This window comes from Rhinatrema bivittatum, chromosome 2, assembly GCF_901001135.1.
Source record: "Rhinatrema bivittatum chromosome 2, aRhiBiv1.1, whole genome shotgun sequence".
Lineage (NCBI taxonomy): Eukaryota > Metazoa > Chordata > Amphibia > Gymnophiona > Rhinatrematidae > Rhinatrema > Rhinatrema bivittatum.
In genome coordinates, this window is record NC_042616.1 from 84,559,155 (window position 1) to 84,583,371 (window position 24,217).

Below are 24,217 nucleotides of genomic sequence, written 5' to 3' on the forward strand. Positions count from 1 at the left end.
GTGAGTGCTTTGATAAATTACAAATTGCACTAAAAACATGCATCAAATAAGACACTTTCATTACTCAGAGTATGCAGAGACAAAAGCATCCCACTGCATGGGATGCTTTTCAGTGGCTCCAGATTCACAGTTCCAAAAGTACACTAGGGACCATGAGTGTTTACTATCCTACACCAACTCTGAAGCTAATCCCCCTCACAATTAGGAAGCTATAACCCAGTAAAGCTATCTTTTTAGTTTTTTTCAATGGAAAATATTTTAAAAAATCTGACTAGATATCTTACCTGGTCCTGGCACAATAATTCAATTTTTTCCTCTGCTAGCACAGCAATGTCTTCCTCTTTCTCCTGCTCCCCAGTTTTTTCATTGTTGGAGGAGCTTGTGGTCTGTGACTCATTATCAAGGTTTATGATTTTCTCATATACATGCTCCATCACTTTCCTAACCTGCAACATGTCACTTGCTGACAATCGATCTCTGTACCAGGCAAAGAAAAAATAAATGAGCCGAGGACTGAAGACAGACATGCTAGTTAAACGTTATTTTATCTACCACAATATGATACCGCTATAATATTGATTATGTAAACTGAATTAATATTCCTTAATAAAAGAGAATGTTATAGTTTAATAGTTATAGTCCATGGGACTGAGGGGGAAGGTTGCCTAACCTTTAATCTCTGATGATTTCTTGTGGGACTGGTAATGTCCCTTTAATCCTCTCAATAATAATATCAATAGTATCATTTCCTTTGGTTAAATATGCAGAGTTCAAGTCAGCTCTTTCCAGGAGTAGCTGGAAGTACGCTTCTCTGGTGTTTCAGTTATAAAATATAATCATATCCCATTTATGATTTCCTTAACCTTTTAGGTACCAATGTTCCACATTTTTTCATTACTTGCAAATTTTTTTATACCATATTTGGGTCTAGTTAACTAAGATATGTAAAAAGGGCATCAGGAAATAATTCCTTCAATAAGCAGGATCTAAAAGGTTAAAAATGCAAAACAAAGTTAAAAAACCATACTTACTTTTTTAATGTTTTTGCTCCTGAAGAGGAGTGTGGTTGGAGGTAGAAGGGAATTTTATTGAATTTGGGCATGTTTTTCTGCAAGGAAAGAAAACAATGTAAGCAAGAGACTGAAGTGGCAACTCATTCAGTAAGCCTAATATGTTTATCCTTTGACTAAGTCTGAGGGCCTGATTTAACAAGCTATTTTCCCATTGATAAAGAATGGGGAAAAAAAGCCTTAATAAATCAGGCTCTGAGATTACAGCTACAAGTGGCTCATGAGATGAAGTCTCAATTTGATCCTTAGCTAGAAATACCACAAGTAAAAATCACCCAGACTCACCACCAGACAGCAATATCAAATAATTTCCAACATATATCATTACATTTCCACTATTGAAACAAAAACCAAAATACTTAAAAAAAACAAACAAACAAACCCCCCCCCCCAAAAAAAAAAAAACCCACAGAAGTTGATTTGGATTATGCCATCATTTTATTTTATGGTGGGTCTTGCAATTTTGTTTATACCACAAGGTGAGCCTTAAAAGGGAAAACTGCTCCAAGTGGAAACGTTCATGATTCATTTAAAATGCCTAGGTCTCATTTGGATGAAGAAGACAACTAAGTAGATGGGTTAAATATCTTTACCGAGGACAAGAATTCCATCAGTATGGTGCCTGAAAGTAATCAGAGGCTGTACAGCCTCTGATTACTTTCAGGCACCATACTGATGGAATTCTTGTCTACAATGGGCACTGTTGCAAGCGAGCACAACCTTAGGGGTCTTTTTACTAAAGGTCTTCTCTCATTCTGTCACTGGGAAAATTGCATAGTAAATCAAGCCCATAGAGAAAACAGCCAGAGGTGTCACAAATTCACAGAACAGCACCTGGATTTCTGGTGGGGATGAAACAGTCTGTAGATAAACACCTCAACAGTGGCACCATCTAATATGACCATCATATTTTGTTTTATTCAAAATAAATACTTGGGTGTGGTTCAAGTCCTGGGATGCATGCAGCATGACAACTAGATTGGACATGTGCTGAGAAGACTTCCAAATTTGAACGCCTGCAAGGTGCAATCATAAAACAGCTTTAACACCACTTACATCCACAGTGATGTCAATAACCCATTGTGGCACAGTTTCATTGAGAAGCATAGATTCTGTTTCACCACCAGAATCTCGACACAATAACCTAAAGACAAAAATGATACAATTTTATTAAGTACCTAGTACTGGACACTCACACCAAAATTCCTTACCCCTAGAGTGAGAATTACAGCTAAATGCATTATAACCAAACACAACCATATTACTTGAGCATTACGTTTTCAAGGCATATTTCTCTCACACACAGAGGACTGAATCTACAGAAACATTTTTACTGACAAATTAATCCTCTCTACAATCCACACCAATCATAAATAAAAAGTTGATTTTCACTGCCCCACATCATCATGTTAACATTAATAATGTGTATTTTGACTTTCTGGAAATTCGCCTTCTGAATGAAACTGCAGCATTTCTGTACCTGAACAAAGTGCGTCCTCCAGCTTCACCAAAGATAACTGGTGTATGTGGCGGAACTTGAAAATATCCATTTCCTTTCTGTACACGAGCCTCCTGCTCTCCATTGACTGTTGAGAAAGAACACAAACATCAAGTTGAAAATTTAGAACCAAAATACATAACCTAATTAGAACAGTTTTTCTTCCACATTAAAAATGATCTTGGCCCAGCCCAGTCCAGTGTCAGTCCTGTGCATTGCCATGCAGAGGAATCTGCATTCAATTCCTGACTCAGGCCTTTTGCTTCAGGACTGGGGATGCCACAGAGACAGCGTTCACAGCCCTTGGGTGGAGGGAATCACAATTATTGCACAGATGACATCTACTGGCCAGATTTAAGGTCCATGGCTGGTACAGTTCTGGAAGAAGCCCTGGTGCAAGGCCCCTTGTTGAGACTTGTGCCCACAATGCCTGCACTAAAATAAGTTAGACAGAAGAAATAAAATAGAAGGAAAAATCCCCAGAGAGTTGCAAATGAAGGCTCAGGGTGCCAGATCCAAGCCCTGGTTCAGATTGAGCTGGAAGCCCAAAGGAACAGGAGGAAATTTTGGATTAAAAAAAAAAAAAAAAAGTGTTGTTCCTAACATACCCTATATAATACAATAAGTGAACACACACTGCAGAAATCGGATAAAAGGTGAAATTACTTCTCACCTGATAATGTCCTTTCCTCTAAGGAAAACAGGCCAATCCATACCTGTGGGTTATACACTCCTACCAGCAGATTGAGACGGAGAAAATAGACTCACTGATATCACAGACATATAGCCCTGCCCCAACATCAGCCTGCCAGTATCTCTAGAATTAGCCAAACTGTGGACAAACTGATTATACTTGAACTATGACTATTAACAGCCAATGACTCATTATTTCCAGTCAACTATGAATTACTGAGCTCAGTAGTAAAAATTTAACATCAACTGATCTTAGGGGCTGAGTTTTCACTTACCAGTCCTTGAAATGACTCATAACAAAGAACACTCTGCATTTTTCCCGAATAAAGGATGAACTAAAACCAAGTAGGTAGCCTAGGGTGGGTAGTGGACTGGCCTGCCTTCCTTAGAGGAAAGATAATTTCTCTTTCCTTTGCACTCAGGCAGGCCAATCCACACCAGTGGGATGTACCAAAGCTACTCCCAAAACAAGTGAGAATCTGCCTGCGCTCCCATCAACACCGCCCACATGAGCCTTAGCATCCAAGTAGTAATGTTTGGAGAAGGTAAGTGAGGAGGACCATGTTGCTGCCTGGCAAATCTTGACAGGAGACAACAACCGAATCTCTGCCCATGAGATTGCCTGTGCTCTAGTAGAATGCACCCTGACCTGCCTAGGCAATGGAACATTGGCATCCACATGGGCAGCCATGATGACCTCTAACTCAAAAGGCTACTGTTGGTCTGCAACACTGGCTCCCTTTGTCTACTTCCACCATGGTAAACAGTCGATCAGTTTTCCTCAAGAGCAAGTAACCTTCAAGTACCACATAAGATGCCACTTTATATCTAAGGCATACAACAACCAATAATCCTGCTCATCTCTATCCCCGTCCAGTATGGGCATGGAAATAGAATGATTCAAATACTACCTTTGGTAAAAAAGGAAGTTAAAGTCCCAAGTTGCACCGCCCCTGGAGTTATTCATAGAAATAGTTCATGGCATGAAAGAGCCTATAGCTCAGAAATATGCTTCACTGAACAGGATGTTTAGGGCCAAACCCTAAACATCATTGGATGAATAGCCATCCTCAAGGACCAGACATGAGTTACCAAGTTCCGGATGTGTTTCTCTGGCAGAAACACTCTGCCCCGGGACAGTAAGTACAATCAATGTCTTACATTCGTCTTCATAAAATTTGACCCTACGAACCATTCTGCCCAACCATTCTGCGCTCCCTGTCAAATTTTCTGAAGACGAATGTAAGACTTATTGATTGTACTTACTGTCCCTCCCGACGCAGCCTCGGCGAAACACGGGACCGTGTCGGGGGACGTACTGTATCACGCTTATTGAGAACCTGCCGTATAACAGTTGAGTTTGCCGATATGAAATAAAGAACTGTATTGAGAGTTTATGGACTATGCAAGTTTACTACACTTTCTCTGGTTACAATTGAAGACTGCTCTTGGCCAGATTCACCACCCAACCGATTTCTTGTAACAGGGAGATCACCTTGTGAGTCACCAAGCGACTCTCTTCCAGAGACTTGGCTCGAATCAGCAAGTTGTCCGAATTCGGGTGCAACAGGATCCCAATCCTTTCTCAACTCTGCCACCACCACCACCCACCAGAACGTTGGAAAATGTTCTGGGTGCAATGGCCAAACCAAAAGACAGTGCTTGAAACTGATAATGGCATCCCAACACTGCGAACTGCAGAAAACATTAGTGCTCTAACTGGATGGGAATATGGAGGTATGCTTCAGATAGATCCAAAGAGGCCAGAAATTCCCGACTGCACAGCCATTATCACTGAGTGCATTGTTTCCATGTGAAAGGAAGGACCAGGGGGCATTCCGTGAAGTTAGCAAGTAACACATTTAAGACTAATCGGAGAAAATTCTTTTTCACTCAACGTACAATAAAGCTCTGGAATTTGTTGCCAGAGGATGTGGTTAGTGCAGTTAGTGTAGCTGGGTTCAAAAAAGGTTTGGATAAGTTCTTGGAGGAGAATTCCATTAACGGTTATTAATCAAGTTTACTTAGGGGCGGATTTTAGGAGCCCTGCTCGCGTAAATCCGCCTGGATTTACGCGAGCAGGGCCTTGCGCGCCGGCGCACCTATTTTTCATAGGCCTGCCGGCGCGCGCAGAGCCCCGGGACTCGCGTAAGTCCCGGGGTTTTTCGAGGGGGGCGTGGTTGCGCCCTCCGGAACTGCCCCCAGGTTGCGTCTCGGCGCGCTAGCGGCCCGCTGGCGCGCGGGGATATACTTCTCCCTCCGGGAGGCGTAAATCCCCCGACAAAGGTGGGGGGGGGGTTTAGATAGGGCCGGGGAGGTGGGTTAGATAGAGGAAGGGAGGGGAAGGTGAGGGGAGGGCGAAAGCGAGTTCCCTCAGAGGCCGCTCCGATTTCGGAGCGGCCTTGGAGGGAACGGAGGCAGGCTGCGCAGCTCGGCGAGCGCCGGCTGCACAAAATCGGCAGCCTTGTGCGCGCCGATCCTGGATTTTAGCAGCTACGCGCGTATCTACTAAAATCCAGCATACTTTTGTTTGTGCCTGGTGCACCAACAAAAGTACGCGAAGGCGCACTTTTTAAAAATCTACCCCTTAGAGAATAGCCACTGCTATTAATTGCATCAGTAGCTTGGGATCTTCTTAGTGTTTGGGTAATTGCCAGGTTCTTGTGGCCTGGTTTGGCCTCTGTTGGAAACAGGATCTAGGCTTGATGGACCCTTGGTCTGACCTAGCATGGCAATTTCTTATGTTCTTATATTCTTAAAATGAGTCACCCGCAAATGATGGCTGACCCCTTTGAGATCCAGGATGATATGAAAGGAGCCCTCCTTCTTGAGCACAACGAAATAAATGGAATATTGTCCCATATTTTCTTGAGACGTGGGCATTGGAACAATGTATACTCTATTGCCTGCTTCATCTGCAGGGTGTGCCAGGGAGACACCATGAACACGTCCTGAGGAACACTGCGAAACTCCAGCGCATATCCCTCTTGTATCACCTGCAGGACTCACTGATCCAATGTGATTTTGATAAAAGAGAAAGAGGTACCCCCCCAATCTCTGGTTCCCGGGGTGGGTCAGCAAACCTTCACTGGGAGGTTTCGGAGGTTCCACTACCCAAGTCCGTGCCCCATCTAGGATGAAAGGACTGAGACCTGCCAAAAGGACGAATCCTATGAAAGGTCACTCATCTGTAGGGTTGAAAATGTTTGGATCCCCTGGCACAACCTCTCATGCCAAAGGAGCGCGGCATTTGCTTATTATTCTCTGCCAACTGAGGAACTGGGGATTCGCCCCACTTACTGGCCAGTTTCTCCAACTCATTCTCAAAGAAAAGCGAGCCTTTAAAGGCAATTTTGTAAGGTTAGCCTTGGAGGTCGCCTCAGCCAACCAATTTCTCAGCCATAATTGACGCCTGGCTGCTATTACTGAAGCCACCCCTCTGGGTGCGATGTGGACCAAATTGCAGCCCACATCTGCCAAAATGCTGGCTCCATAACTGCCCTGGAATTCACTCCAGATTCATCAATCTCCTGAGAGAGAAGTAAAAAAGAGCGAGCTACCAGGGAACAACAAGAAGCTATCTGCAAGGTCATTACCACTGCTCCTAATGCTTGCTTAAGGTTGGACTCAATCCTCCTATCGTGCACATCCTTCAAGGCCGCTCCTCCCTTCACTTGACGATGACACAGACAAGCGCATCCACTTTCGGAATTCTCTCACCACTGGAGCCTGACCCCCTTTGAAATTAGCTTCTGGGGTGTCCTACTCAAGATCAATCAGTTCTTGAATTGCTTCCATAACAGGGAAAAAACAAGAGGCTTTACGCAAAGAAACCAAAATGGGATTTTTCTTTGGCTTAGACATGGAATCTGCCCCAGGTACTCCCAGCATCTTTTACGTCTTGGAAATCAGAGCCAGTAGCTCATCTCTATGAAAGAACCGCAACATAGCCCTATACAGTTCCAATCCTGGAGGAATTTCCCCATCCTCGAGAGAATTAGGATCTACCTCATCATCCGTGCCATCCGGATTCCTGTCGGGAGGACCTGCTGCCAATCTAGGAGTACTTCGGTGCTAAACAGTAGTACTGGGCGAGTGCGACGCTGACCTAACAGTCTTAGATGGGGCTGAGGACCGAGCCTGAAGAAAGGATTGCAATTCTTGAAAAAATTCTACCCAAGGAAAGGCAGAACGAATGATCTATGCCAAAACCAGAAGGGACCTGTGCTGCGCTCACTGAGCTACTTTCCACCCTAACAAACCAGTTAAGGGAGTCTCAAGATCAGGTGCCCCTCCTGACAGGCTGTCATCAGGCTGGGAAGAACCAGGCTTAGTAAAATAAGAGGAAAATCATTCTCCCTGAGCCTCTAAGCAGCGCTGATACAAGTTAGAGGACACGCCAGGCTGAAATGCCCAAATATGACTGGCAGCACAGAGCGAAAGGCGCTTAGGTTTCTTAGCCATAGACGCCATCAGTCTGTCAGTACATTTAACAGGCAACTGAAGGTGAGTGTCCAGCTGAATTTACGCTGTAAAATATACGAGTCGAAAATTTAGGTGCACAAAATTTAGGCACCCCAAGGCTAGTTGTCGCAAAACTAGTTGCACTTCCACCCTTCCAAATTTAAGTGCACAAAAAATGCGGCCCAAACTGTGCACACAGGCAAGCGTGCGCCTAACACGGAAGCTGCTATCACCTGGACACCCAAGCAGGCATATGACTAAGTGTCCAAGAACTTGACGCACAACCAGATGCACTTACATGCACTGACTATCCTGAAGAGGGCAGCCAAATGCACAGGAAAAAGCATGCAAAAACGCTGCCGCAGCCTACCACACAACACACAGAGAAAAGCCTAACAGCAGGGCCTAGCTCAAGCCCTTTTTAAAACTATCCTCGGGAGCGGGAACGAATGTTGGAATGGCGTACCGAGCACAGAGTAAAGGGAAGCCAAACAACCCTTCTACTCTTTTTTTTTTTTTTTTTTTTTTTAAGCCTTTCCCGGCAGAATACAGAGAGTCTCCAGCTGCGGTGGGAGAGGGCATATACCGTCACCGCCATGCTCAGCTTCCTGTACCCACTGCCTTTCAGCTGTTTTAACAGCTAAGTCCACACTGGATGAAGAAAACCAGCTACTGGACCAAGTCACTCATCTGAGGGACCACGGAAATCACCTCAGGAATTCTCATCTGGGGGAGGGACCATTTGTTATTTCTGTAGGAGAGTGGGCAAATTAAATCTCCTTTTATTCCTCCTAAAATTTGAAGCAATCCCCAGAAGGGAGATGCACGTCCACCATCTGTTGGAGTCAGAGAATACTGGAAGGCTGATGTCACTGCAGAAATATATATACTGTGACATCAGCTTTGCTCCGACTCCATCTGCTGGTAGAGGTGCATAACCCTCTGGTTCTGAATTCATCTGTCTGGGTGCTAGGAAACAAGTATTTTCAAAGTGAACTTACACAGATAAGATTGGCCAAGTACGTGCACAAATTACCTCGCGCACACTTACAGCTGATCCAAGCAGGGCATAACTTGTGCAGGGTAACTTGCGTGCATATTTGAAAGTGTTTTGATTTAAAAAAATAAACTGTGACTGTCTCAACTCTGTGTCTCTTTGTGCATGTAAAAATATACATGAAAACGGATTCCGAGTGTACTTTTATGAGCACTGAGCTCAGGTCAATTTCAGAAGAGCCAGTTCTGTACAGAAAACCAGGTTTTATGTGCATCAATGGCTTTGGAAATTTCCTCCTAGATGTTTGGTAGATGACTCATTCAACATTTTCTAGAGATTGCATGTATTTATATAGTTACTGCTAAACTTACACTTAGGGAAGGACAGTTTTCAAGGCAATCTAAGCAAAGGTACTTTTAGCTACTTTTAGGAAGGCTTTCCAGGGGAGGAGATATGAAGCAGAGAAGTGGGGGGAAGAGGGCATTTTGGGCAGGGTTGGGAAACAGTGTGCACTGGTTTGAATTTTCCAGTCTAAGCCCGGTATTTTCCAACCAAATCTTCCCACAGAACAAGCAGGTGCAAAGTCTGTGGGTCCTTTGAACAATTTCCTACAGAAAAGTACAAGCATATTTTCATTTGAAAATTAGGTATAAAGTACCCGTAGACTTTGCTTTGGTCGAAAATTGCACCCCTTCTCTCCCTCGACTGCACAGCCAAAATCACATCTAAATATTGCAATGTGGAAAAACAAGAAGCCAAAGGAGAGCTCTGGAAAAAGTTGGCATGTGATTGTATCTGAATGTGTAGTCTGCCAAAAATTATTAATGTCCGAATTTTAAAGCCCAGCGTGCATAAAAATTGGGGGATATGTGCGTGGCCGGGCCTTGCGCACACAGAGCGCATTTTAAAAAGAGCCCAGCCATGCGAGTATCTCCCGATACGTGCAGAAGTGCTGGGCTCAATCAAAGGGGTGGAGACTGGCTGGGGCAGCAGCCATTAGGCCCTGTCCCAGGGAAGCACGTGCCGGAACTTACTTCAGATGAAGTAAGTTTCAAAACAACAACAAAAAAAAAAAAAGGTAGGGAAAGGGGTTTTAGCAGTCGGGGAGGAGAGGGGAAAAGGGAGGCAGAGTAAGAAGTGGTATAGGGAAGCTCCCTCCCAGTTCGCTCCTTAATTGCAGTGAACTGGGAGGAAACTGGGGAAGCCCTAGTCACGTCGCTGCACGTTGTCTTTTAAAGTTCCACACATCTACCTGCATGCGTGTTATAAAATAGCCGCGTCCATGTGCGTGTGCTCGGAAGCTCCCGCACTTGGACGTGCACATGGTTTTTTTTTTTTGGTTTGTTTTTTTTTTAATCTACCCCATAGTGCTTATACATTTTTTTATGATAGCAACTCTAAAACTAAAAGGCACAGCATCTTTCAAAAATTATGCGGACTAGTTTTTCAATTTTAGTTATACCTAAATATCGTACAGCAATTTGCTGTGTGTGCTAAAATATATTAAAAAATGGAATTTATAATTATACATAATCCCAGTTCAGTTTAAATGGTTCCAGTTGCCTTTAAAAGGCAAAAAAAAAAAAAAAAAAAGTTTATGTACTGGTTTCTGCTCCCACACAGCTGAATGAGACAGAGAAAGGGACTGTGGGCCTTCTGAGATGCAGAGGTGCTTGTCTGTGGGACTGTCATAGGAAGCAATCCAGAATGTGTAGTTTCAGTTTAGGTCATGTCTTTTTGCAATAAAATATGCATTCAACACATGTTACAAAATTCATGCAAAAGAATGATGCATCATTAAACATAACATCAATAAATTAATATTAACACATTAAAATAAACTAAATCCACATAAAACACACCATAATATAAAATAAATTCATATAAACTAACTCTCTCTAGTCAATCGTACTAGTCTCCTTCTAACCTGGCAGACTGCTGGCCAGTGCAAATGTGAACAAAATTATATAAAAAAACTAAAGCAAGCATTCAAAGGAAAAATGCCCTCTCCCCCACTCTCTGGGTATTCCCCACCCTCTTCCTTAAGAGGAAGATACACCGATACTAATGAAGGCAAATATAGGAAAGAATACCAACCATGGTTTACTTCATTTTCTTCCTCATCCATTGGATTGATATGTGTCCTAGGCCAATACTCCAAAAGGGCTTGCAACAGTAGCCCTCCTAGGTTCACTAGGAGAAAGACAATTCTGAGTTAGACATGCAAAAAACATGATGTATTGCTATTTATAGAAAGACTGAGGTTCTTGGTATGTTCAACAACGACAATAAGTTTTTAAACTTTAAATACATCCAGTTTTATATACCTTGTAATATTGCAAATGATACAGAAAACATTTAAAATTAACTCTCAGATTCTCCCCTCAAAAAGCAAAAGTACAAAGATAGTTTCCTTTATGTGAGCAATTATTTAAGGTGTGGGTGAGGAACGAACCTGGGCCTAGTATCTTTTAATGTTATACATGTTGTACATGCTCTTATTGGTTGCCAATAAAAATTGCTTAAACAAACAAAAAAAAAAAAGCAAAAGTAAATTCTTTTTCTTCAAAGAAATGGTGGTGGAAGCAAAACACAATTTAAGAAAGAATGCAATAAGCACAGAGGATCCTTAGTTGTGGGGAAGTGAAGGAAAATCTGGTGTTCAAATAGTCTGTGGTATACAATAGGAAGGTAAAATGGACAATCTAGCTGGGCCTTGTGATTTTTTATCTGCCATCAAATTCTAAGATTGTTTCATATGCTAATTTTAAACATTTAATATGTTTGGAAACATGGAGACCTATGATTACATTATACTGAATCCTACAGGATTAACAAAAGCTAGCAACTTTAAGAGGTTGCCATTCATTTATAAACATATTCACATTGGTACTGGAAATTTTTCTACATTTTTCCCCATCCCCTTTTCTGTATCTGTTGTGCACCTTCTTAGGCTTTCATTTACCAATTTACTCTATACTTACTGTAAAGCCCAAACCTGCTGTAACACACTTTGAACTTTGCTGGAAAGTGTGATGATGTTTGTGCACCATTTTTGTGTACCCTTGAACTATATTTTGCTTACTTATCTTTCAGTGTTTTGCTAAAATGGGGTCACACTGGCTAAAAGTTTGGGAAGCCCTGTTCTAACCTCTCTTTCACTGTAACCTCTGAGAACATTACTAAATATTTCCCTTTTGTCAGTTTCAGGTGTGGGTCTAAAACTAACTGGGTTTATAATCAGTATGCTTTTTCTTATATTGGAATGGGAAACTGTGTAACCTTAATTGTATATAACGAATGCTACCACTTTTCCTGATTGTTAGACAATGATATGTCAGGTTACCTCTCCCATTCTGTAGAGTCTACATTGGCTATGTTACCCAAAGGGGCTAAAATCACAGCAATCAACTGATGAAGGAAGACAAATCAAACCAAGGACCAAGTAGCACCTCCCCCACTCCCCCGCCCCACTCCAAGGAAAAGGCTGAAAAAACACTGGAGCATCCAATGCTCCCTCATTAAAAGAAAAGCAAATGTTGCTTACCTGTAACAGGTGTTCTCACAGGACAGCAGGATGTTAGTCCTCACATATGGGTGACATCATAGGACGGAGCCCAATCACGGAACACTTTTGTCAAAGTTTCCAGAACTTTGACTGGCCCCTACTGGGCATGCCCAGCATGGCACTAACCCTGCAGCCAGCAGGAGTCCCCCTTCAGGTATTGTTTGAAAGCTACAGGCAGTGCCAAAAAATAAAACAATAAAACGTTACGAACCCAACACCGCGGGGCGGCAGGCGGGTTTCATGAGGACTAACATCCTGCTGTCCTGTGAGAACACCTGTTACAGGTAAGCAACATTTGCTTTCTCACAGGACAAGCAGGATGGTAGTCCTCACATATGGGTGAGTACCGAGCTGAGGATGTATGAACATGCACCAAATGTACCCAAAGGCATGCAACAGGCACAACAACTGGGGTGGATTTTGGTAGAGGGCACCCTGAACCCCCCAGGGCAGGCGGAAGGGTGTTGGTACGTCACGTTGTAAACAGGTTACGAAGGACAGATTGGCCGAAGATGGAATCTTGTCTTCCGGCTTTGTCCAAGCAATAGTGGGCTGCAAAGGTATGGAGAGAACTCCAGGTGGCATCCCTGCAAATGTCAGGAAGCGGCACCGATCGCAGGTGTGCTACTGAAGTCGCCATGGCCCTCACAGAGTGTGCTTTAACACGGTCTTGAAATGGAATGCCCGCTTGCTGATAGCAAAAGGATATGCAGTCCGCCAACCAGGAGGAGAGAGTCTGCTTACCCACAGGCTGCCCTAATTTGTTAGGGTGGAAAGAGACGAGCAATTGAGTGCTTTTCCTGTGGGCAGCTGTACGGTCTAGAGAGAATGCTAGAGCCCATTTACAGTCAAGGGTATGCAGAGCCTGCTCTCCTGGATTGGAATGGGGCCTGGGAAAAAAGGTAGGTAGTATGATGGATTGGTTGATGTGAAAATCTGAAACTACCTTAGGTAAGAATTTAGGGTGAGTGCAGAGTACCGCACGGTCCTGCAGAAGTTTAGTGTAAAGCGGATAGGTAACTAGGGCCTGTAATTCACTAACTCTGCGAGCTGAAGTGATTGCCAAAAGGAAAATCACTTTCCATGTGAGATATTGAAGTTCACAAGAGTGAAGAGGCTCGAATGGTGGTTTCATGAGCCGACCCAAAACCAAGTTAAGGTCCCAAGAAGGGGCCGGAAGACGCAGTGGAGGCTTGAGGAGAAGCAAGCCCTTCAAAAAACGTGTTACAAGGGGTTGTACTGATATAGGAACATCTCCGATACCTTTATGGAAGGCGGCTACCGCACTGGCATGCATTCTGATGGAAGAAGTCTTTAGACCTGACTCTGATAAATGCCAGAGATAGTCCAAAAACTTCGTGACTGGACAGGAAAAGGGGTCAAGGGACTGAGAAGAGCACCATGACGTAAACCTTTTCCATTTGCAAGAGTAAGCTTTTCTCATGGAAGGCTTCCGTGAAGCAATCAAGACACGGGAAACTGGTTCAGAAAGGTTAAGTGGCTGAAGGATTAACCTTTCAACATCCATGCCATCAGGGACAAGGCTTGAAGATTGGGATGGCGGAGGCGCCTGTCGTTTTGAGTGATCAGAAGCGGGTCCTTTCCTAAGGGAATGCGCCTGCGAATGGAGAGATCCTGCAGTACTGGAAACCACACTTGGCGTGGCCAGTGAGGTGCTATCAGGAACATGGTTCCCTTTGTCCTGATGTAACTTCACGAGAGTCTTCGAGAGAAGAGGAAGTGGAGGGAATGCATAGAGCAGACCGGTTGTCCACGAGAGGGAGAATGTGTCTCTGGGCTGAGAGTGTTTGCTGCGAATGAGAGAGCAGAAGTTCTCTACTTTGCGGTTTTGAGGAGATGCAAAGAGGTCTATCTGAGGATATCCCCATTGTTGGAAGATGGAGTTCGCTACTGAGGGGTTGAGAGACCACTCGTGCAGTTGAAAGATACGACTCAGCTTGTCTGCCAACACATTGTCCACTCCCGGCAACCAGGTGGCCCTGGGGTACATCGAATGGGAGAGAGCTTCCGCCCATATCTGTGCAGCTTCCTGACACAGAAGGAAGGAGCCCGTGCCTCCCTGTTTGTTGATGTACCACATGGTCACCTGGTTGTCTGACTGGATCAGAATAACTTGATTTGAGAGGTGATCCTGAAATGTCCTGAGAGCATGTCTTATTGCTCGAAGCTCCAGGAGATTTATTTGGTGTTTGGCTTCCTCTGGAGACCAAGATCCTTGTGTCTGCAGATTGGCCACATGAGCTCCCCCAGCTGAGGTTGGAAGCATCGGTGGTGAGAGTTATTTGAGGGTCTGGAGCCTGAAAGGGCAAACCTTGGAGGAGATTGATCTGATTTTTCCACCAGGCAAGAGACTGACGGAGTGAGACGGTTACTTGGACAATGGTCAACGGGTGCTGAGTCCATTGAGAGCATAGATTCCACTGCATGACCCTCATGGCCAAATGGGCCATTGGTGTGACCTGAACTGAGGACACATTATGTCCCAGGAGGATGAGAAAGTGGCGTGCAGTCGCAGAGTGCTAAGACTGCAGCTGGCGAGCAAGAGACACAAGAGTGAGAGCTCGCTGTCGAGGCAGAAAAGCCTTTGCCTGCAAGGTGTCCAAGTCTGCCCCAATGAACGACAAGGTTTGAGATGGGACTAAGTAGGATTTGTCGTAGTTGACGAGAAATCCTAATGAAATTAGAGTGTGTAAGGTTAGATTGAGGGACGACAGAGCAGCTAGCTGAGTGGGAGCCATGATTAACCAGTCGTCTAGATAGGGGTAGATGTGTACACCTTGGGTCCTGAGGAAGGCTACAACTACTACGAGGCATTTTGTGAAGACTCGTGGCGCAGATGCTAGGCGGAATGGAAGCACTCTGTATTGATAGTGCTTGGGGCCTACTAAAAACCTCAGGTATTTGCGATGAGATGGAGTTATCGCAATATGAGTGTATGCATCTTGGAGGTCGAGAGAGCAGAGCCAGTCTTCTCTTTGTAGAAGAGGAAGAAGCGAGCCTAAGGTTACCATCTTGAACTTCTCTCGCTGGAGGTACTTGTTGAGGGCCCGTAGGTCCAGGATAGGACGAATGCCTCCCGATTTTTTGGGGATTAGAAAGTACCAGGAATAGAACCCTAGGTCATGCTGAGAGTAGGGTTCGGGTTCTATTGCCTTGGACTAGAGAAGGATGGAGACCTCTTGATCCAGAAGGATGGAATGATCAGATGTTCTCCACATCGGTAGAGGTGGGGAGTCTGGTGAAAGGGAGAGAAAGTTCAGGTGGTAACCCTGAACAATTATCGCCAGTACCCATTGGTTTGAGGTGATTGAGTGCCATATAGAAACATAGAAACATAGAAATGACGGCAGAAGAAGACCAAACGGCCCATCTAGTCTGCCCAGCAAGCTACGCACTTTATCCACTTTTTTCCCCTTTTTTCTCTCCCACCTGTTACTATTGGCTTCCAGTACCCTCCAGCCCTAATTCCCCTCCACCCCACCACCAATTTAGAGAGCAGCGCCGTATCTGCATCCAAGTGAACGTCCAGCTCAATTAGGGGTAGCAACTGCTGTAACAAGCAGGCCACACCCTTACCCCATACTCTTACCCACCCCTGTTTTTATTTTTTTTTGTTTTTTTGTTTTTTGGGTTTTTTTGGAGATAGCAGCCCTCCATCCTTCCGCTCCGTGAAGGTGGAACACCAACTGCTGGCCACTGGCATCCCACTCCGTGAATGCCTCTGTGGCTACTGCCGCTCCGTGCAGTGTTTGAATGCCTCCTCTTTATTCACGCCCTCTAGACTTGATGGATCCACAGTGTTTATCCCACGCCCCTTTGAAGTCGTTCACAGTTTTAGACTTTACCACGTCCTCCGGAAGGGCATTCCAGGCATCCACCACTCTTTCTGTGAAGAAATACTTCCTGACATTGGTTCTTAGTCTTCCTCCCTGGAGCCTCAGCTCGTGACCTCTGGTTCTGCTGATTTTTTTCTGACGGAAAAGGTTTGTCGTTGTCTTTGGATCATTAATGTTTTTCAAGTATCTGAAAGTCTGAATCATATCACCCCTGCTCCTCCTTTCCTCCAGGGAGTACATATTTAGATTGTTCAATCTCTCCTCGTATGTCATCGGATGACATACGAGGAGAGATTGAACAATCTAAACATGTTGTGGAAGTGTCACAATCGACCTCCCACTGGTATGTGAGGCAGTGGAATCTGGCTGCTGCTCTCTAGGTGGAAGTAAAAAACCTGAAGCAGGTCCTGGCTGAGGAGCTGCTTGTGGCTTTTGTTTCCGTGTCTGACGAGACTGGGCTTTTTGAAAAGGTCTCGTGGCACGGGATCTGGTTGGTGGCAGGTAGGACTTCTTCGGCCGGAAGAAGGACTTCTTAAGAGTCCTTTTGGAAGGGCTGTTTTGAAGAGTAGTCAGGAGGAATCAAAGAGAGCTGTCTGAGAGTCTCATGATGGTCCTTACGTTCCGCCACTGTCCGTTGAATCTGCTCTCCAAATAGGTTATCTGGGTGAAGGTCAGAAGACTTGAGCCAGGCCCATCTCCTTGGCGAAATAGCTGCTGGAGACACTCTGGTAGCAGTATCGAAGATATCATAGGATGATATGATCTCATGCTTGCTTGCCTCAAAACCATTGTTTACTAGGGTTTGAAGCTGATCTTGGCATCGTTGAGGCAGGGTATCTGTCAAGTCTTGTACCTGCTTAAAAATGACCCTATTATATTGGGTCATATGGAGCTGATAAGTGGCAATCTGGGAGATTAGCATTGAGCCTTGGAAAACTCGGCGTCCAATGGCATCTAGAAACTTCTGTTCCTTGCCTGGGGGGAAAGAAGTGTGAGGCTTTGATCTTTTTGCTCTCTTTTGTGCAGATTCAACAACTACAGATTGGTGATCCAACTGAGTTTTTTGAAAGCCTGGAGCTGATTGCACCAAGTAGGTAGTGTCAGCCTTTCTATGCACTGGAGCATAGAAAGGCTGACACTCCCTAGATCTATTTTATTTTTATTTATTTATTTAAGTTTTTTATATACCAACATTCAAGACAATAGTCCCATCATGCTGGTTCACATGAAACAGGAGTGCAAAATAAACTTAAACTTGAACAATAGTGCGGAAAAGGCAGTTACATGTAACAAGGAAAAATAGAACTTGGAGTAAGAAGGAAAAGGAGAACCAGATAATTACATATAATTACATTGTAAGAGGTAGCTAATAGTGATATTGATGGTGATGTGTGTTGATTGTTAGGAGTTAAATAATATTGGAGTTAGGAAAAGCCTGCAAGAACAGCCAGGTCTTGAGTCTTTTCTTGAAGGTTGAGAGGCTGGGTTCCATTCTAAGATCTGGGGGGATGGAGTTCCATAAAGTAGGACCGGCTGTGGAGAAGGCCCAATTTCTTAGCGTAATGTGTCTGGTAGTTTTGGATGGGGGCACTTGAAGTAATCCTTTGTAAGCATCTCTTGTCGGTCTTGTTGAGGTGTGTAATCGGAGGGGGAAATGAAGGTCAATTGGGGCTAGTTGATGGATGTTTTTGTATATGGTGAGAATGGCCTTGTAGATTATTCTGAAGTGGATGGGTAGCCAGTGGAGGCCCATTAGGATAGGGGTTATGTGGTCTCTTCTCCTGGTGTTAGTGAGTATACGGGTAGAGGCATTTTGAACCATTTGCAGTGGTTTGGTGTGTGATGAGGGGAGACCAAGCAAGATGGTGTTACAATAGTCCAGCTTTGCGAAGATGATTGATTGTAGAATCGTTCTAAAGTCATGAGTGTGGAACAGAGGTCTTATTCTTTTCAGTACTTGGAGTTTATAAAAGCAGTCTTTGGTGGTTTTGTTGATGGTAGCTTTCAGGTTCAGGTGATTGTCAATTAGAACTCCTAGGTCTCTCACTTGTGTAGTTTTTGGTATGGCTGGATGAGTGGGGGTGAAGGAGCTGTTCTCTGGTGTGATGAGTAGTAGTAGTTCCGTTTTGGATGAATTTAGTACCAGGTTGAGGCTTGTGAGAAGCTGTTTGATATTTTGGAGGCATGTTTCCCAATGAGATAGTTGTTGGGATCGTTGGGGTCGAGATTTGGTTTTTTGAGGAGGGGTTTGAGTGAGGCCAGTTTGAGGTTGTCTGGGTAGAATCCTTGTGTGATGGAGCAATTTATGATGTCTGCCAGGATTTTGGAGATAGAATCTGGGATTGATAATAGAAGTTTAGCTGGGATGTGATCCGAAGGGTGAGAGGAAGATTTCATTTTCCTTAGAATCGCTAACCTCCCCTTCATAGCCAAGATTATGGAAAAATTGGTAAACTCACGACTCTCAAACTATATTGAAGACAACAACCTCCTATTCCCATCACAATACGGATTCCGCAAAACCTTAAGTACGGAAGCCCTCCTCATCTCCATGACAGACCACATCATCCTAGGCCTCGACAAAGGACAAGCCTTCCTTCTGATCCTACTGGACCTTTCGTCAGCATTTGAACCTGATGGATAGGAATGGAGGTTATTTCTTTAGGAGCATCCAAGAATTGGAGCAACTCCATCATCTGATGTCTGTCATCCTGTTCAGTCTGCAACTGGAAAGGAACCAATTCAGACATTTCCTTCACAAAATTTATAAAGGAAACGTCCTCTGGAGGAGAACGCTTTCTACTTTCAGTGGGTGAAGGTGGTGAAGGCAAATCATCGGTGTCTGGCGAGGAATCATCAGTCCAGGTATCATAAGGATCAGCACCTGTCCCTCTAGGAAGTAGAGGAGGGGGTGGTGGGATACCTGAAGGTCCTGGCCTAGCCTCCGAAGGAACCGGAGGAATTATCAGAGGCACCGATGAAGGCATCAAAGGCACCAGCGCAGGCATCGAGGGATGGCTCGGTGGCGCCAACAAACGTTTTGGCACCTATGGTTGGATCGGTGGTGAGGGACGTATCGGCATCAATGGCTGAGGCAGAACTCTCGATGGAAGGATGCGAAACGGTGTTTCGCCTCCCGATGACAATGTAAGCGGGAAGGGCACCGGAGCCATCGGTGACCCGGGGTCTATTGGTGGAAAAGCAGCAATGAGCGTTTCCATCCTGGAGAGCAGCGGTGCCAATGCTGCTGCAACCGGGTCGGTGGACGGTTCCGCAATCTGTACACCAGTGTCGGCGCCGGAGGAACCTGGAGTCGTTGCATCGCCTTGTCGATGGCCTCCTGAACCATCCGGTCCAGTTCTTCTCGGAGACCTGGAGCAAGCAGTCCCGGCTCCGGAACAGAAGAAGGAGGCAGAGGCATAGCCGGAGGGGCCACCGTTAAAGGAGGAGTCGCGGCTCCCGATCCCCTGTCGAGTAAGGTTGCCTCGGTGACCCAGTCGCCGAAAAGGTCGGTGCCTTTTCTGGACGGGGTTTCTTCGACAGCGGCTTAGATGATGGCGAGGTCGATGATTTTGCTCCCTCGATGGCCCGAGACTTACGGTGTCGATGGCGATGTTTGTCTCTATGATCCCCTCGATCCTGAGGGGAATAGAGGGTGTCGAAGGCCGAGATGTCGTCGATGCCGGACGGTCACCGGCTGGTGGTCGATGCTGGCGTGAAGTTGACGGTGCCGGTTCTGACGACGTCGATGCAATGGATGGAGTTGAGGTTTGAGCACGGAAGAGAAGTTCCATCTTCTCCATTCTGGACTTGTGACCTTTTGGTATCATAAGGGCACATTTGGTGCAGGTCAAGACATTGTGCTCGCGTCCTAGACACATAACACAGACTTTATGGGGGTCTGTGATGGACATGGTGTGATTACAGTCCGGGCACAGATGGAACCCCGACGCCATGGCAAAAAATTGAGCCGCGGTACGGTCGACGGCAGTAGGCCGCGAGGGCCAAACTCGACGGGAATCGATGGAAAACGGGTAAAAACTTACCGGAGTACCGTGGACTGAAAAAAGTTAAAAGGAGGGACCCCTGTGGGGCAAATTGACTTTTGATAATTCCATGAGGAAAATTCCTGTCAGGAATCTCTGCAGAGCTCCTTTACCGCGAGGCTACTGCTGCGTGGAAAAAAGAAGACTGAAGGGGGACCCCTGCTGGCTGCAGGGTTAGTGCCATGCTGGGCATGCCCAGTGGGGCCAGTCAAAATTCTGGAAACTTTGACGAAAGTGTTCCGTGATTGGGCTCCATCCTGTGATGCCACCCATATGTGAGGACTAACATCCTGCTTGTCCTGTGAGAAAATATTTTGTTTGGTGGGCTTTAGTAATCTTGCAAATTGGTACAATATAAATAGGGACCTTTGCTAGATTTTATTTTTTCACAAAATTTGTCAATGTTTGTTACAACAAGAACAAACATGATATTTACTGGGAAAAATGATGCATTTTTTTTCCACTGATTTCTCCTGTTTTTGTTCTTGTTTTAATGAACATTGATAAATTCCTGGGTAAAATAAAACAAACAGGATACTGGGCTTGATGGACCTTTGGTCTGACCCAGTATGGCAAGGCTTATATTTTGGGATTTTTTTGAGCATGTGCAGCAGGTTTTGCACAAGCCTCTCCTGCACAAGTCTTCTCAGTTTTATTTCAGTCTACTTCATAGGCTTTGCTCTTCTTACATTTGTCATCGGTGCAATTTCCTTACAATTTATTCTTGCTTCTTGTTCCCCTTTGTTTTACTATTTCCTTTTCTCTATGAATACCCTTTAAAACATTTTTTTTTCATATAATAGACCTCTCCTTTATTCTGCTTCTTTCTAGCTCTGATCACAATTGAATTGTGTTTGGCCTCTGTTTTGTACTCTGCCAGAGTGGACAAAAATCCATCAGGTTTAAGAAATACCCATTCTGTAAGAAAAAGATATCACTAATTTCCATGACTGGTGTGGCCATTGACTTGGCCACGTGCTGAATTGTGCAGCTTGCGTACAAATGTCTCCCCATGTGCAAGACAGATGAAGGGAAGAACACTGAAAGAATTTTTGGTATTACTGTTAATTGCAGTAAGTAAGTCTCTCTCTCTCTCTCTCTCTAGAAAGACCATCTTCCAATAGAATTGAGAGTTTCTTATCTCCTACCCAGGAAATTATAGAAGGAAAGGACTTACTCTAGTAAGGAGTTTGAGTCTACATGAGATAAGAGAAAATGCCAAGGCTTAGACAAGCACAGGAGACATATGTTCTCCCCCTGAAGGAGAGAGGAAAATAATATGCCATCAAAGATGCAAAGACACCATAGTGATAACTAACAGGATGTGTCACATAAGGAGGCAAGCATGTTGCATCTGTGCTGATGTGCCCATGGCCACGCCAGGAGATCTAGGAAGATAAGATCCATAGAGAAACCAGCCTCTGCATCAGTGGAGCAGTCTTCAGCATCAAAGTCCATGGCACCCCCTTTAACATCAAGGCAGGATTCGATTTGATACAGAAGACCTTGGCGCTAAAACAGATCACCTAATTGGCACCACAAAAGTTAGGGATTTAGCAGCTTTGCCCATTCTCATACCAGAGGCAGATGATTCATCTGTCAACTTTGAAACAGCTGGCCTCTACAATTTCTAATACTGATGAGCACATGGAGGACATTCAGGAATTCCTAAAGGATTATTTTCAGGGTATCTCAAAATATAGATCACCACTAGTTTTAGAGAAGTATGAATTGCCAAAATATATTTGTCTTCTAAAGGGGATATGCTAAAGAATAGGAATAATGCTACACAGATATTGCCCATCTCCTGTTCAACATTGGAGCACTCATCTCTGCAGATGATTCATTCAGGGGAATGACCCATTTTGATTTCTTGGTTAGAAGATTCAGGGAACAAGTCCACCTGTTAACACAATATGCACTTGGAGGGGAGATGTCTCCATGGGTTTGTCTTCTGACCTGTCACTCTCTTCGAAAAGGTACACACCGGAATATAATTTTATTTATGCACATTCAACCCTTGCCACACAACAGCTAATCCCCTCTCTCAACCTCCATCCTCTCTGGTCAACCCTTTCTTTCAACTTCCATTCCTTCCCTCAACCACTTCCAACATATCCCCTCTCTCAACCTCTGCCCCTCAAGCTGATAACCCTCAGCTCCTCTCCAGCCCACTCTTTTTTACTTCCTTCGGCTTTTTTTTTTTTTTGCATCCTTCCAGCAGATCCTCTCTCACTTCCAAGCCACTCTTATAACCAATTAATCCTCTATCATTCTCTCCCTCTTATCCCCTCTCACTTCCAAATCTCCCCTCCAACCCTCTTCTTACATCCCCCCTTATCCCATCTCACTCACCTAGAACCTCTATTACATCGCCAGTCAATTTTTCCTCTTTCCCTCTCTCATCCTCCACAGCCGATCCAACCCTCAAACTCCTTCTTCAAATAACCCTCTCTCTAAAGCTCCACCTGGCTAGGATCAATGACAACATTTTGCTTTGGGCCCCAGACCAAAGGTGGATGGTAACTGGTGAGAAGAGAGAGCAGACTGATGACGGAGGTAATACTTTTTGTTTGGGTAGGTTCAGTGGTGAGTGAGACCAGAGGACACACGGATATCTTCTCCAGCCCATGCACACTCTGACCTTTCTTCTACTCATGGCTGGTACTAATCCTGACGGTGATCTGCAAGCAGTAGCAGTAATGAAAGTTAATGTGTGAGGCCTGTGAGCCAGTGCAAGTCACAGGCCCTGCTGCAGAAACTCATGTAAGGACAGGCCACTGCAGAACCTGTGAGTGCTTGCTGGCTTACAGGCTCCCATACTGACTTTCACTACTAATGTTAACTGCAGCCTAAAGAGTGCTGCCATTTGAGGCACTTGTGACACCAGCTGAAGATTTTGTGACCCCCATTTGGGGTCCTGAGCCACAGTTTGGGAAGCCCTAGGTTAGAATCTACCTCAACTTCGATTTATAATCTTGAGTGTCCCTACATTCAACAGCAAAGCAGATGTCTGAAGATAAAAGATATTTTGTAAAGCAGCGCCCTGTGTGCTACATATATAAAACAGTTCTACAGTTTCAGCCATTAGTTAAAATTTACTTTACAGTTTATTTAATAATAATTTTTTAAATTTATATTTCACCTTTTGTGACACTTCAAAGCAGATAGCATTCAGGTACTATAGGTATTTCCCTAGTCACAGAAGGCTAACAATATAAAGGAGTCATTTAACAAGCCTTGACATTTATTGCGGGGGGGGGGGGGGGTAAAATACTGCAGGGGAGAATTCCTGCAATTTTCTTTCTAGAAAAAAAATACCTGAGAAATATAATGGGGAGGGAAAGAAAAACATGATGGTAGTCCCTTTCGCTAGGGACCATTGTCTTAAAGGGCCCCTTAACCCAAAACACCCCCACCCAACCCCTGCCAACTGTTGAGGTGGTCCAACAAGCTAAAAGCATTAAAAAAAAAAAAGTCTAAAATAGCATGGCAATGCCCCACCCCCTTCCCTAATCCCTTTTTGTTTGAATAAAATACCCCCTTCCTGGTTCAATCCCTCCAGGTATCCAACTACCTACCCCCTTCCTCAGAATAGCATCCCTGGTATCTAGTGATTCCCCCTTAAATAGAAAACAGACCCTCGTAGTCTAGGGAGCTTTGAACACCCCCACTTGAACACCCACTCGCATGGTCGGCATCATTTTAGGAAATGGTATTGACAGGCTCAGAGCTAAGGGGTGCTCCAGGCCATCAGTGGACCAACAGGGATGTCTTCTAAAGGTTTGGGAGAATCCGGGAGGGGGGGGGGGGGGAGTTGGGCCTCCCTAGACTACCAGGGTGTATCTTCCATGTAAAAAAGAATGAGGGGACCACTGGACACAAAGGGACGCTATTCTATGGAAAGGGGGGCTTGGATGCCTGGGGGTTGTAGTATTCTATTCAAAAGGGAAGGATTTGGGGAAGGGGTGGAGCACTGCAGCGTGATTATATTTTCACTTTTTTTTGTGGGGAGTTGGGTAGT

The 24,217-nt window shown here is 44.7% G+C and overlaps 2 protein-coding genes across 4 annotated transcripts in view; one reads left to right on the forward strand and one right to left on the reverse strand.

Moving 5' to 3' along the window:
* GORASP1 (golgi reassembly stacking protein 1) overlaps positions 1 to 22,368 on the forward strand; it is a 163,355-nt gene extending 140,987 nt beyond the window's left edge. The window contains exon 10 of the mRNA XM_029588395.1: positions 21,299 to 22,368. Within this exon, the coding sequence (XP_029444255.1) occupies positions 21,299 to 21,355 (57 nt within the window). The 3' untranslated portion in view covers positions 21,356 to 22,368. The remainder of the gene's footprint in view (positions 1 to 21,298) is intronic.
* The window catches only part of WDR48 (WD repeat domain 48), a 149,964-nt gene that overhangs the window by 6,643 nt on the left and 119,104 nt on the right, over positions 1 to 24,217 (reverse strand). For all 3 annotated transcript variants that reach the window (XM_029588391.1, XM_029588392.1, XM_029588393.1), the window contains exons 14-18: positions 10,820 to 10,915; positions 2,551 to 2,656; positions 2,127 to 2,214; positions 1,032 to 1,108; positions 285 to 477 (exon numbers count right to left, since the gene is read on the reverse strand). In XM_029588391.1, coding sequence (XP_029444251.1) covers positions 285 to 477; positions 1,032 to 1,108; positions 2,127 to 2,214; positions 2,551 to 2,656; positions 10,820 to 10,915 — 560 coding nt within the window. The remainder of the gene's footprint in view (positions 1 to 284; positions 478 to 1,031; positions 1,109 to 2,126; positions 2,215 to 2,550; positions 2,657 to 10,819; positions 10,916 to 24,217) is intronic.